Source organism: Larimichthys crocea, chromosome XIII (genome assembly GCF_000972845.2).
Source record: "Larimichthys crocea isolate SSNF chromosome XIII, L_crocea_2.0, whole genome shotgun sequence".
Taxonomy (NCBI): domain Eukaryota; kingdom Metazoa; phylum Chordata; class Actinopteri; family Sciaenidae; genus Larimichthys; species Larimichthys crocea.
The window spans coordinates 45,604,616-45,620,542 of NC_040023.1; the positions used below are offsets into that span (position 1 = coordinate 45,604,616).

Sequence of the window (15,927 nt, forward strand, 5' to 3'; positions counted from 1 at the left end):
GCTTGCAGGACTTTTCTTTGTTTCCAGTAATTTTGCATTGATAAGGTGTAATAAAAAAAAAGCATTTATAATTTTCAAAAACAATGATAAGCATGGCTTAACATTCTATAATTTGTGTGAATGAGAGAAATTCTCAAATGAAAAATGTGTCTGTGGTGCTATTTTTTCCCCATTTTGGATAAGGCAGTTGCTGCAAGCGAAACCTGGTGACTGTTTAGCAAAAGACTCTCATTAAGCGTCCTCATCCTTGGTGTAAGACTCTCTTTGTCACATTTTCGTAAATCTGTGGCTATTATTTCCATAGATAATAATGTCAAAAATTCGTTTAACCATTGCTCTGAGATGAAGCACAGTAATCTACAGTTTATCAGTGTGATCACTTTATCTGATGGAAAAAAACAAACTTCTTTGCTTTTCTGTTTTGCAGTAATTTGCAGTTCAGGATTGGATATCCAAAGGTTTAAACTAAAGTCAGAAGCAATATGCCTGTGCTGTTTCTACATAATGCTGTCTCTCATGCATAAACAAGTAATGATATTATATGCAAGCTCTCAAGCACCAAAAATTCATAAAACTCTCTGCAGTCTAAACATTTGAAAAATGACAGTGATAAGAGCTCTCCAGTCCTCAGTTCCCTCAGCATATTTAACATAGTCCAAGAATTATGACATGTTCTGCATCTTGTTGTCATGTAATCATGTCTTGCTTTGAAAGGTAAATCAAACATCTGTTGGTAATACAGATGCATTACTTTGCATATAGAAGCTCTTGCAGGGCGCCATGGTGGCTTGGCTGGTTCAAATATTGTGTGCCTCCAGAAGAAATATCCAAATTTAAAATAAAAATGTCTGCAAGCAGCGATTCCAGGAGAAAAACAAAAACACACACGTACGGTGATGACTCGTCTGCCTGCTGAGCAATTTGAACTGCAGTTCTACAGTGCACCTCTCGTTTATGTCTTCACTGCCAAATTGTCGCAGCCAAATAGGGTGAAATAAATGATATACGTCTAACAAAACTGCAGGATTTTTCAAGCTATTCAGTCAGCACCGTGAGACACCGACCAATATACTCAACTATCTGAGACACATGAGTAAATGCCGGCACTGTCATCAGTGCATGCAATTGAAAATCTGCTCACCTGCCAGTCTGGGATAAAATCTAAAGTCTGAATAGTCCATTGAAATTGGGATTAATGGAACATGCACGGATATCAACAATTTCATGTTCACCAACAGTTCAGGTACGTGTTAATATATTAAAATCCTAATATCTTTCAAATTCTTATAACTCATGATATGTTGGCCTCTCTGTGATTGTTGTACATATGAAATAATTTCTCAGACTGATCTCAATAAAAGTACCAATTTTCAAAAAAAAGATTTGGTGCACAGCTTCTCATAGCAGGAAGAAAAAAACAACACAAAAACAGAAAGACAGCCAATAAAAATAATATGGTGGCATGGACCCTTTGGTTCCCCCCCAACCACAAACACCCCTGAAACCGAAGAAATGTATTTCCTTCAGCTGTAATCTATGTGACTGTGAAGCACAGACGTTCTCCTTGTGCACCATTTGCTTCCTGGCTTAGGCAAATCCCTGGCATATTTTTCCATTCTGTGTTGATTTTGCTGTTTTTTTTTCCTCCCCTCAGTGTTACTGCAGTCACGTTTTTTTCTTTTCTTGATTTCACCCTTTCCAGTGTTTTTTTTTTTTTTATGTTCATCCCTGGGAGACACAGAGCATAGCAGTCTAATTAGTTATCCAAACACCTTGTGAAACGTGATAATGGATAAAGCACACACTGTGTGCGCGCGCGCGCACCCACACAAACACGCACAAACGTGTATTTGTACACACTAGATGTTCTGTGTCAAAAGGATTTGTCTGGCATGTAATGAGAGACTTGTTGCGTGTGACCAGTTGCACTTTTCTGCTCATTTAGTTGTTGGAAGGTTAACGCTCCATATTCTGTCAGTGAATTAATAGAAACTAGAACTAAAATAGAACGGATGACCTCAGATTCCATGTCAAAAAAGCCAAAATTAAGAGCATAAAAGCTGAGAGTTGCAGTCAGAGAGGAGCGAAATGAGAGACCACGAAAACAAGTTGAATATAATATGAGTAAATCAGCGTTTCTGGGAGCCTGCAGCTAATTCTAGATCAGTACCAGTGCTGTACTTTGGTAACACACACACATACAAACACACCATTGCGCTTTCCCTCCTCCTCTTCCTCCTCTCTCTTTTCCATCGCTGTCTCCTTCCCTCTGCTGCTCTTTGATCATCATTGCCACAGGAATGAAAGAAGAGCGACGGGTAAAAAGTAAATAGCATTCGGCGCTCCATCGGTCACCGTGTCCCTGTTAGCCCTGCTGGATAATCAGATCTCCATTGCAACCTTGTTTTGGAGTTTATTAGTGGCATCCCTCTGCGGAGCAGGGGAGAAACTGAAGATCACAGCGAGAGGGAGAGAGAGAGAGAGCAGCACAAGTGATACAATTTTGAATATAGATTCAGAGCTTCATGCAGTGTCTTTAGAGGAAACCTCAACGGTTTAGACTTAGCCTTGTAGGACAGGTATGCCTATAAATACAAACTATCCTAGAATCGCTACAGCATCTCAAATTTATTCAGTGATTCAAACAGGTCCGCAGTTTACCAACTGCTGATCACCATTTCCCCCCAGACAGAGGAGCAATCAACCAGTCAGAGCTTTATAGACAGGATCTCGATTGCGAACATCATTTTTCTGCACCGTTTGCTGCCGGCTACCTAGCTCAACCATTAAAAATTGACTGAAAAATGGCAACAAAAATCTATGTTGACAGGGCTGTCTGCAGTCACAGGCTATATACAGTCATATAGGAGGGGACAGAGGGAGAGGATGAGTCAGAGTAAAAGACAGCAAGATAGTATAGATGGTGAAAGAGGGATTGGGTGTGTGCTATACTAAGTGGCAAATGGCTGCATTTATTAAAAAAAATATATCCTTTTAATCTGAGAGATTCCGGGAAAGGCTATGTTGCACTGTTACCTCTTTATTCAACTGCTCATTAGTGTTTTCTTTGTTTTTCTTTCCATTATATTTCCATCATGCTACACTTCTCGCATCACTACACTTGGCCAACTATGTCTGTTATGCGTCGATATCTTCATGCTTGTAAGGCTGACTCATCAGCACATTATGTGATCGTCACTGCAATATGTGTTATATAACCTGTATATATTATATATAGGCATGACAAGACCTTCACACTTCTACTGTTACTAGTATTATTTACACATGAAGATGTGTCTACACAACAACTATAATTACTACTGCAGCTTGTAAGAGGAGCAAATCATGATTCATTTGTGTGACACGCTAAAAACTGTTACCCAACACCCTTCTTTCAGTTGTCTTTTCCTTTTTCGCTCCTTGATCATTTACTACATCCTTGTGTGTCATAATTAATCTAAGTACTTACATGCACACACAGGTACAGACGGGTAAACAACATTTCTCATGGCTACCACTTTGATTTGTCCTAGGGGCAAGAGTGGCACGACATTGAATTAGTTTTATTTTATCCCTAATTGTTTTCTGCCCAAGGATTATTGCAAAGCGATTTGTGCAAGGTGGGGGGTAAACACATTGGACGCGTGAACGGCACCTTGTTTCATTTGTCAGCCTTGATTTGTTTGGTGTAAGAGTAATTGACTTATGTCTCTACAAAGGGGGAACAAATGAACAAAGAATGCAGTTCGTTTTTTTTTTTTTACTTCCTTAACCCTCTTGTCAGAGCCATTATGTTGTTCATTTGCCGATTTTGCACTTAGGCTTTCAATCATGGCGCTTTTTAAAACATACATCATGTCCATAAATGCATATCTGTCAGCAAAACAAGCAACGCTGTGAAGGATTGAAGTATTTAAATAACTATTCGAGCACTGTGCATGGACTTGCATTATCGGCTGAATGTTGTTTATGTAATCTTAAACAAGAGGGATTGCGTAGCCCTCTGTGTTGCCTCACAGGTATCTGTGGTGTTGAGCAGATGCAGATAGCATCAGGGCAATGTAATACACTGTTAATAGAGTGCAGATAGCCTGGAGATAAACCAGTCACATCACTCAGTCAATCATTGACCGGTAGACACTGCAGGGAAAGTTGTGCGTGTGCATGAGTGTGTGTAAGCCATAACTCCATACTTACTCCAACCCTTAGGTGCAATTTACAAAACAGATTAAAATTTAAGACTCTGAAGCATTTATCTCTAGTAAAGCCATCGGTACAGTTTCCAAAACTCCTTTACTCATTCGTATACACGTCCTTTAATTTAGCTGTCGAGAACTATAGCAGTTCGGCACAGCAAATGACAACTAATCAGTCCTATGTTGCCAATCGTTTCTTTTTATGGCCCAAACATGAACACAATTGATGAGTAAGGCATTCTGTCACTGTTCTGACACTATACATTATTCACTTGTTTTCATCATTGCATTGGTTTTCTCTTTTGCCCTTATTTGTCTCTCTGCTCAGGAGTTCAGATTCCATCATTTTGCTGTTTAACTTAACATTTTATCTGTTTTTCACAGCCATCCACCCCCCCCCCCCACACATTTCTATTTAGCTGTCCCTATTTTCTCTGGAGTAATTCATCTGTTCAAATCTCCTTAAGTCACTGTTAATATTTTCTCCACCCACTCCCATCTTCTTCCTACTTTCAACTTCCCTTCCACTCTGCTTTTCCCCTTGTATCAGCCTCTCTCCCTCACCAGCTCTCCCTCTCTTTCTCTAGAGACACGGGTTTGTTAATGACTTCACTGCGGTTTGTCTCTCAGTTGGCGCTGACTGCGATTGACTGTTGATTATTTCACCATCAGCATTCATCTGAGACATCTGAGAGACTCTCTCCCACCCTCGTCGTTCAGCCACACATGTGCAAATACCTGTAGATGTCACACACAAATGAATATTAACAAGCAGCTACATATGACAGCCCGCCTTTCTCCATAGGACAGGCAGGGAATTAGCCCGTTCTGTCCAAAAAAATGTCAATCTTGCTTGAAATATTGATGTTCTGTGGGATTGGTGGAAAGCAGTGCATGAGATTTATAAATTGTTGCTGCCTCTAGTGATGTTCACCTGCATGCTTTCTGGACACTGTGATGTGACAATGAACAGCCATAGCTAACGGAAAGAGTACATTTCTGCAGTAAACATCAGGTTCGTCACACGTCAGAGGTTGCAATGTCTTCTTCTCCTGAGAAACTACTTGCCACTATGATTACTGGGAACATGTTTTCAGGATTTCAAATTAAATAACAGGAATCTGAATTGAAATTGAAAGCGCTGAAGGCTAACCATAAAACCCTATCAAGGCCAGATCACGCCCTTGGGCAAAGTGACACGGTACATTACAGCTTACCCAAAGAGAAAGGATAAGAAGGCTGATAGAAATACAGTGTAATTGCTCGTGAAAGTCTTCCTATTATTTAGAGGAATCAAATCATGTGTGTGGGAATGGAGTGACATTTTAACCTCCACTAGGCTACACTAGGCTCAGTTTCTTTCACTGTAAGCAGAATCAGTGATGACTCATCCACAGGCACACACTGAACTGCAACAGATTGAACTCAAGGGTCCATTTTGTTTTAGTTTTTAGTCTACTTTAGCAATGGAGGAATATTTTTTTCCTTTTCCCAAAAACATACGCAAAAGCAGATTACTGTGCATTAGTGTGTATGTGTTGCAGTGTCCTGGGTGCTAGTTCGCAGCATTGCTGTTAGTGTGATGGGCAGTCAATGGAGAATTAGAGCTTACAGAGCACAACGGAAGCATCAGCCCCTGGCCTTGACCACTGACAAGTTATAGCTGCACAGGGTCTTGTGTAAAAAGAGTACACACACACACACACAAATACACATCAAAAGTACACACATAGTTCTTCACTATGCTCTTCATCTCCCCCTCTCCCTGTCTCTCTCTTACCACCCATCATTTATTGGCTAATGTCTCCCCTCTACTCAGCCATCAAAATCTTGCTGCTGTATCTATTTTTTCACCCCTTCCTCTTCCCTCCTTCTGGGGGAAAATCAGCTGCATCAGCACTGTGCTTACCTTCCACTCTGAGAACCTACACACACACACACATTTACTGAGATTAAAGGATGAATGACCTGATATAGTCGCTATCTGTCTACAGCTGTAAACATGCATATATTTGGTTGGGAGGGGGGGGTCTCAAACACGCATGAAAACGTTCAAATGGATAAATCTGATGTGTGCATTTGTGTGAGTGTGGGAACATGAATCCCTGAATAGCTGTGGAGCCTAACGAAGGAGTTTCTCATCATGACTCATCCTTGCTCAATTCAGCCTCATGGTTGGACTTTTTACATTCCCACGTACCGATGGTGTTTCTCTCACCTACCTACTTTTTATATGCTGCCCTCCCTCAACCTGCTCTTCACTGCTGCCATCTTCTCATTACAATATCTCCTCTCTTTTTCTATGCAGCCATTTTTCGGCACATATACTCTGTCTCCCCTCTCTGTCTGTCTCTCTCCCTCTCTCGTTCCCATGGGTCGTGGTGGGATAATTGGAAGCAGAGGTTCTTCATTGAGAAGATGCTGAGGCCAGTCAGGTGGAAAGCCCTCTTAATAGACCTCTGCTCTCTCCTTGCACACACACACATGCGCTTATGCAAACACTTAGACACACAAAGAGCATATACTCAGTGTGGATGCAGCCATGCACACACACACACACCTATTCTTCTCCTTGGAGGCCCTCATTTCTGAGATCGCTTAGTTTTCCAGTAGACAGCCAATGATTTCCCATAACTGTGCTATCTTTCTTAACTTCTCTACCTCTCTCTTTCTCCCTGCTTCTCTCCCTCACACTTCTGTCCTCCCTCCATCAATTCATCATTCACTTGAGACACCTGTGCTGCAAATCCATTCTTTTGTATCGTTCAGTTGCAATCATATCTCGCATCTATTCTTCGATAACAGGCAATCCCCCAGCTGGCTTTTTCTCAATACCGGCTGTACGCCTCAGATTGCCACAGCTCATGTCACATTGCAATATTTAATCTCCGTTCGCATGTGAAGCCAGTTTTTCTGTGTGTTTTCTGACTGGATCCATTTTGTTTTCGCTTTTAGCCTGGAAAAATGATTGGGGGCCATATATGGCTTACGCCAGATGATCACCAGTTGGATGCGTCAAGAATCCCTCATAGTTTGTAGAAGTCCCTCCACCCTTTGCCATTTCAGCCATCATACCCTCTATCAAACCCCCCTTCCCCACAGTGCGCTGCTGAACCAAGATGGCTGCCTTCCAACTCAATTTGCGGTCAGCGAAGGGGCTATTTGCATGAACATGTGTCCCATCGTTTAGCTGATATCCCACCGTGACAATCTCACAGAGAGGAGTGAAATCATGCATATATTAAAGTCCTCTTCCCTTTTGGTTCCAATTCATCTTTCTTGCACTGGTGTTTTGCAATTTTTTCCCCACCTTCAGTATGGTACTTAAGGATTAAGTGAAACACTGAGGCCTCGCTTAACACCGGGAGATAAAAGGGAGGGATGTAAAAGATTGTTAAGAGTTGGATACACATGCAGCGAGAGTGCATGCAGGAACATAAAATCAAAATTAAAGCAGCACTTGAGAAGGGGAATTTTAAGGATGAGCTAAAAGTAAAGTATACAACATTGTCCTTTATTAGAATATGTAAATCAGGGATCATCACACATTAATGTCTATGCACAGATGAATCAACCTGTGGTGACTGGCAACAGATGAACACCAGCAGACACCTGTTTTTTTTTTAAATTAGTATTTACGTGTACGTGATTGCGGACGGTATACAGAACTTTCCAACATCTTTTTAATACACTGGTTATTATTACATTGTCTCCTGGAGTTTTATTTTTTTATTAAACATCTTCAAATGAAGTGATTTGGTTATTCTAGAAAGACAAGGGAATCAAACAGCATATGTAGTATTGATGATAGTTAAAAAAATAAGATCACAGAGATGGTTAACCTACTAGAACATTCATTAATAGAGGATTATTAAATTCAAAACAGGACATCTCAAACACAATAAGTGATCCAAAGTTGTGGAAGTAAATTACTACTACTATAGTGAAGCTGAGTCACATGTGACAGTGGATAGAGATGTCTGATGTGAAACCACTGACATTGAGTTTGGCTTTTAGTTTTGACCGTGGACCGTCATGAACTAGACAGACTAAGCTACTCTTCAAGTAAAAACCCCGGAGCCCCTGATTCAGAGGTAAACTTAAGATGAACTTGTGACATTATTAATTAAATGTTTAATTAGGAGACCCCAGTCGAGTTTAGTATGACGCAGTTGCAGCACAAGCTAACGTTAACTAGCGGATTAGCTACTGAAACTTTATTTATAGAGAGGAGGGAAAAAAAGACTGAATGTGTTTGTTACTCTGTAAAACATTTTGGCTGAGCATTAATGTAATGTCAGAATACTGAGTTGATTAAAACAACCAGATAACAACCAAGCTTAATGTTATAGTGTGGCTAACACTAATTGGCTAACGAGTTACAGCTGGTGACACAGTGTCGCAGTTACAAATACTAAGTATTATGTTAAGTTACTATTTAGACAAACATTTATCCGGAGGAAAATAACACTAAAGCCATCATAAAAGGTAAGCTTAATTCAACATTCAGGTTAAATTATGTTTTTACGTGCACAAATCTACGCAGAAGTCATACTAAGTCTTAAATAATGACAATTAATGTAACAAAAACTCAGGTAAGGTTAGGTGTGGGTAATATAATCTTTTTTTTTTTTTTAAACTAAGCTTTATTTATTTGTTTGTTTAACTGTTTATAGTTGATATTGAAAAAAGAGAGTATTTGCTGGAAATTAAAAAAAAAAGAAGATGATTTTAGGTTTTCTATTTTCTTCTTTGTGAATAAATGAGATTAAAGTTTCCACACTCAGAATCATAACATGAATGAAATGGATATTTTTACTTGTCACAGAAGGAAAAAAAAAAAACACACAGGTGGACTTAATAACAGTAACAACCACTCAGTGCTGTATTAGTGTCCCAGTAATAGTGACAGCGGCACAATAGCAGAAACACAGCCATTATTAATATACCTGTGAATTTCATGCTATGATGTGTCAAAATGCTGTGCAACCAGTCCATTGTCTTTATTTATTGTACTACTTGCTGTAGGAGAGAAATTAAACTCATCATTATGCCATCGCTTCTATGACAAGTAACACATTAGTAAAGGCTAAAATACAATCAAACCTAACTTGTAGAATTACATTTTATTTGATTAACACAAATGTTTTGTGTTTACTAGGTCCCATTAAGTCCCTTTTTGCCTTTGGTCTGCTGTCATGCTCCCCCGGAGCGTCTGTGCGTCATGAACACCTGGGCCACTTGGCCACAACATCAAAGATAATGCATGCATAACCAATATGTGTTGGTACTGTGATATGGATTCATATTTTATTCATCTTGGAGCAATACTATTATGTGATATGTAATATCATACAAGCTGTTTATGACACTGACAAATTTAGCAAATCCACCGCATTGCATGCAGTGTTTTGTTTTACATTTATATTTATAATTAAACAGTTACTGTATATCAGTTTTACTGGGTCTTTAAGGTGCAGTAATCACAGTTATGACTCAAATAATAGGTGTAATAAAATTACACAGACGTCCTAGTGTGGCTGCAGTTTTGTGGATTAACCAACTACATCATGGACAAAAAACAAAACACGTTTGAATCCAGCGAGTATCTTTGAAGAAACACAGTGAAACAAACCTTGAACTGACATTCAAAGTGAAAAGAAAATCAAGTATTTATTTAAAGATACAGTTTGACTCAGACATGGTCAAATGGACATGAGCGGTATAGCAAACATACCTTTGGTTCCAGTTGAATTGCACATCTAGTACCGGCTGGTTATTAGAAATGGCTGTTGAGTCAGACGCTGGCAATTTTATGTTTGTTTTCCGTTCAACTGTTTGTTCGTTCCCGCGCTGGCTGCTGTGTTTCTAATTTACTGGGGATACATAATGGTAGTTACTCTGTCTTCTCTGATGGAGAAAAATCTGTTGAGGTTTTCTGTCCTGTTGAGGTCTTGACATTTTAATAATTTGTGGATGATTCAGAGCCTCGTTATACAAAAAGTTATCCTTGAATGCCTGAGGGAACAGCTGGCTTGATGGAAGCGAGTTTCATACCTGACCTTGCAACCAACTGTGCTGTTGATTGGATCTTTTTTTCTGTCTGACCGTTATTGTCCTTCTGTCCATTTGTTCTCAGGTTAACGGGTTTCCAGCTGCCTTCACCCATTGTGAGTACAGGCTCCAGGCTCACACTGTGGCTACTGTCTGACTACGCAGTCAGCGGGCAGGGATTTAAAGCGATCTATGAAGGTAACACAATTTCCATGTTATTTGTTTGTGATCCATAGCATAAATGTGGATGTGACTGATTTAAGCTGAACCTCAAGGTGTTTGTGCGATAAGCCACATTTTGAATTTCAGTCACAAGTCTCAGAGGTGACTTGTGAGATGATTGACTGGACTCAAATTCAAGTCGGATCCTCCTTACTCAATTTCAAAGAAGTTTTAAGTAAATTATGGCAATCATTTTCAGTATGGTGGGATCTTTTAGCCACTTGTGTTAGTGTTTTATAATTACATGGGAATGGCTTCAGTGCTACAGAGGAGAAAGAGAGTATATAGTGTATGCTGTGACTTATAATATAGGACAAAATTAGCTCTCTGCACTGAATTAATTGCATCAGATGGTTTAATTTAAAGCCATTCTATCCAGCTAGGTTATCATCCCTTTCCTTTCCCAGGCCAGGACTGGGACCTTTATCATGGTGACATGGAATGCTTTATGACCCATGGCGCGATGATATTAATGATGGCACTCTTCAAACCCACGCAGGAGTAAAGACGAGCTTAGGGAGGGGAAGGAAATACAAGCGAGTGACTAATTAGGCTAATTACCTGACAGGGGTTTGTCAGTCTTTTTGAGATATTGTGATTGTGGAGATGCTGCTCGACGAAGCAGCATCAAGTGACTCGGGAGGCCTAGGACCACGTTGCGTGACAAGATAAAACCAAAGACAAAAGAGCAAAGAGACTGTTCACTCCACTGGGAGGGAGTTGGGACGCTGTGCCTTTCTTTCTCACTAGTGGAAATAAAACTTGTCAGACTTGTGTAGCATCTGACCTTGGGCGATGTGGTTGTCTCAAATGTTTTTGCTGTAACTTGTACTCACTAAATGGTAACTATAATATTTTTACACTGTAAATGAGTCATTATGCTAGTTTAAACACTTAAGCTTCTACTTTCTCTTTATTGTTTTGTAATGTAGGCCAACAAAGTAAATAATGCAAATCTCAAATGTTGTTGTGACTTTGGTCCCAGGGAGACTGGTTGAGGGATATTAAGCCTGTTGAGAACCAGGGTAAATGAGGAAATGAGTGCAAAGCGATAATTACATGTCACCCACCTCACATGACACTGGTGAGAGCAACCGTAATGACCCGTGTCACATGGGGAAAAAGAGAAGCCCTGCTGTGCTGACACGTGGTGCTGCCCTGTAGATTAGTGTGAATGTTAATTGTAAAGTGAGAAATACAGGAGATATGCGAAGCACAGCATCTGTGCACTGTAACTAAATGGATAGAAGGCCACCCACTATTTGCATTTATTACACAATATAAGCACACATGAATCTTAGTGCTCTATTCCTCACATGAAGTGAAACGGCATCCCTTTACTGGCACCTTTCATTTTGTTCTGTTACATTCACTCTGCTCTTCCTTTGAACCTCTCTGGTAATTTCCTTATGGCACACTTATGTTCTTTGATTCTCTGTGCCACCAAGATCCCACTAGGACTTTCTAGCACAAAGGCCAAAGATAATGAATCTCCACCCTGTGGCTACACGTGTTTTATCTGGTTACTGATGATGATTAATACAAAGCTTAAAATCAGATGGACGGTAAGGACAGCCTAGGTAAAAGAACAAAAACTAAATGAAAAAACAAAATGTATTCCATGCTCGCCAAAACGGATACTAAATCAGTTTTTTAAAGAAATATTGCCACTGTTATCATTTTATGTGATCTTTGTAATGTCTGAGACATTTAGTTAAGTGATAAAAGGAGATTTAAAGTTTTAATTAAAAATTTGCCCAGTTAATTTCCACAATAGATCTTTTCTTCTCCTTTGTATTATTTGGCAGCCTCATACCTGCTGTCAGGCAGGAGTAATATGAAGTTTCAAATAACTTGTCTGCTATTGAACTACCCAGGAAGCTGAGAATCACCAGGAATATGTCACAGAAGCTGACACAGTGCTTTGTGCTGCTTAGTACAAAGTCGGTTTGACCAGAAGCCACTGGCATAGAGCCACTGTTCTGCTTTGATTTGATTAGTTCACAGTTAGAAATAGTGCACAGTCGTCAGCAGGAAACAAGTTTGAAAGCAGGCAGTGACCAAAGATTGCACATAATCAGAGATCTCACTGTGTATCACCAGTGTCTGGTGTTTGTTGTCTGGTAAATCAGTGTGCTCATGAAGAAACAGACATTCGTTGTCCTGTATTTATCCTTTCAATCATTTCTCATAGATAGTATTGCTTGTAGGCCAAGCTCTCCTTGTCAGATTTCTCTATCTTCACAATTTTTTAAGAAGTTTGTTACCCAACATCTGAGATACTGAGCACCAAACGTGGCGTCCCACTTCTCTTACTGACAAAAAAGTCACTCTTTTTTAAAATGTGATGAAAAAACATAAGACTATTTGCGTAATGGAAATCTACATAATTTATTGTTGTTGTCTGGCACACAGCACTGTGAATTAATGTATTTTTATGTTAACGCTGCCTTAGTATAGCTACACTCCTTACTCCACCTTTACTCCACCTGGCACGACTGTATCGCCTTTCGGCTGCAAAGGTTTTGTTTAGTTTTTTCCCCCACACAAACCAGTGCAAGTGGAGTATGTAATGTTTACCTCAGTCAATCTGTATGTAGGCGGGCGTTACACAGACTGCAGCTTGCTTGCATCACAGCTGTGATGCAGCTACGTCGTGTCTCTGTTATGGTTCCAGTGTGGAGGAAGTGAGCAGCCAGATGTTTAGTTTTACCAACTTTTAAAATTCAACTTTTGTTTTTGTGTTAAGCAAGTATGTGATGCATGGAATTCAGTTGTGTGTCTACATATGAATGGCAAAACATCATATGAATATAAATTAATGTACTTCATTGGACCTTCCAGATGTCTCATAAAGTACCCACTGTCTTTTACCTTAGGTTTTCATTCATTTAAACAGTTGGTTACACTTCGTTTGAACCTGTGACATTCCCAAGCAAACTTGACTAGTTGCCCTTGTTTCTTAATCCTCTACTCCTAGAGGAAACATCTGTGTGTATATATACATTTAGTTTGAGAACAGACAAAAGATTGTTGAAATTGGTCTGGCTCAGTTTGTTGGCTTGAAGATTGGACAGAAATCCACTGTCCTATCTTTACCTATTGCTGTCGCTATTCATTACATATGATCCATTAGCCAAAGATGGCTTTGGCTTTGTTGGTACAGAGTGGTGGTGCTTGACTGCTACAGACTGCAGGGGGATCAGCGTATGTTTTTGTTCATGGATGTGCCTTAGTATGTCTGTGTGTAGCTATCACTGAGTATGCGTGTGTGGCTTTTACTCACTGGATGTCCTTCCATTTGCTCGAATGGGATAAATGTCTTTTTTTCTTAGCCTGATTGGCTTTTCTCTGCATAGCTTTTGGCAGTAAAAGCCGAGCATCCCACAGGCTCTTTTTATTAGGACTGTGCTTACCATCCACCATTTTGGTGTGAGCCCATCTCGTCTATATTAGATATCTGTTCTGTTTCAGCCCACACTGCAATAAGCCTAAGTGCTGCACAGTCCATCTCCCCAACACACTGCGTAATGGCCGAGACCACTCTGGAATCTCTCCCCTCTGATCACCATGGCAACCACCAGACTCCTTTTCTCTGTCTTATTCTTGTCTTTCTTTTCTTCATCTCTTTGGAAACTCTTTATTCATGTTTAATCTGTAGCTATAGAGAAGGAGGCTAACGGAGGCAAAGGGAATTAGGAACATTTGCTGAGCTTCTGAAAGTATCTGCTGGGAATAGAAGAGAACTCTTATCTCTCCATGTCTTACTGCATTCCTTGTGCTCCACCATTGCCTGTTTTCTCCATCCTTTTTTCTCCTTCCTTAGAGCTCTTTTACCCTTTTTCTGCTCTACATCGGATCACAACCTCCATGCCACCCATATTTTGTTGCCTTCTTCCTAAATGCTCCCTCTCCTTCTCTCTGTTGAATATTAAAGTACCACGATGATTATTCAGTCATGTGTCGCCAAGTTTCTCTTCTTGTGTCTTAGTTGCATATTCAATGTGCCTCCCAACTGGGTCAGCTGAAGGGAAAAAAAAAAAAAAAAACAGCCAGCCCTGCTGCACGACTCTAGCAGTCTGCCTTCTCAGCATTAAGTCACTGCAGGTGTCTGAAATAGAAAAAAAATACATGCACACAATACCTCATGAAGAAATTTTTGTGTGCTTTTTTTTCTCGCTTATATTCATATACTCAGCCTTAAATTCATTACTTACTTGAGTTATAAATGCATTTCAACAACATACTGCTTATAGGTGGCACTACATTATGAAAAGTAGGGCTTCAATAAGGAAAAAATAAGAATTAATCAGTCGGTCACCACGAGCAATCACTTTTTTTTCTCTGAAACTGAGTGAAGGAGCAGCAGAGAGAATCCTTCCAGCAGCACAGCCTTCTCCTGCATCCTGATCTACAATAGTGTCTCTATCTACACCCGAACAACCCCTCCCCCTCCCTCCATAGCCCTATTAGCATGAGAGAGAGGAAGGTGGGGGGCAAGTAGATGAGGGTGATGAGAAAGCAGTGAAGCATGAGCGCGTCTAGTACCTAATTGAAAAATGAGGCTCGTCCCTTTAAGTCGGGGAGTTTGCCAAATGAAGGTGTGATGATTGGAGGCGAAAGAAAAGTAGAAACCTGGATCAAATCCTGCAGTCCTAATGTTTTATTTTCCCTCCACAGGGACTAACACACATTGTCCTCAGGGGTATATTATGGTCCTGTTTGTGTGTTTGTGTCAGTAATAAAAAACAAACAAAAAACAAACATGCTGAAAGGGGTTTATAACTTGCTGAATACCTAAGAGATACTTGGATATTGCTGCTGCTCACACTAGTAAAATTGGCTTTGATTAGGAAAGATGCACAAAAGTAATTGTTTGCCAAAGAGCCATTTAAATTGATTGTTTGAATGATTCTGTTTATATATTCAGCATCATTCAGGAGCCATATTATATTCCCATCTTCTCTCTATTCACTTATACTGGCCTTGCACAATACTAGCATTGCAGTCTCCTTTTTATTCTCATTTGGCTACACAGTCCAATTTCTGATTAAATGTGAGCAGTAGCTACAGCAAGAAATAATCATCATTGAACAAGAAGAAAACAAAAACAAAATCATTCATGTATACATATAAACACACTTGTATAATTAGTTAAATAGGTTATCAGGCCAGTTGCAAAATATTCCCTCATTGTTTTTCCTGTTTGCTTCAAACATGAATACAGCTAGTGCAACATACATGGCATGATGGAGTAATGCATCCATGACATGCATTGCTCCATCATGCCATGTAGGTTGCAGTACTGTAGTAGTAAGCATTAGTTTAAAGAGCAAGTTGCAGGTTGGAGACCCTAGTGAGTAGGAAAATGATATACATATATTCATACTGCAGTACCTTGTGGACTATTTTTTGTGACTGCATTTTACTTCTGCAGTTAAAGACGACTAAACGG

The 15,927-nt window shown here is 39.9% G+C and overlaps 1 protein-coding gene across 1 annotated transcript in view; it reads left to right on the forward strand.

Annotated features, from left to right (window-relative positions):
• csmd2 (CUB and Sushi multiple domains 2) overlaps positions 1-15,927 on the forward strand; it is a 216,642-nt gene that overhangs the window by 25,626 nt on the left and 175,089 nt on the right. The window contains exon 3 of the mRNA XM_019275463.2: positions 10,336-10,448. Coding sequence (XP_019131008.1) covers positions 10,336-10,448 — 113 coding nt within the window. The remainder of the gene's footprint in view (positions 1-10,335; positions 10,449-15,927) is intronic.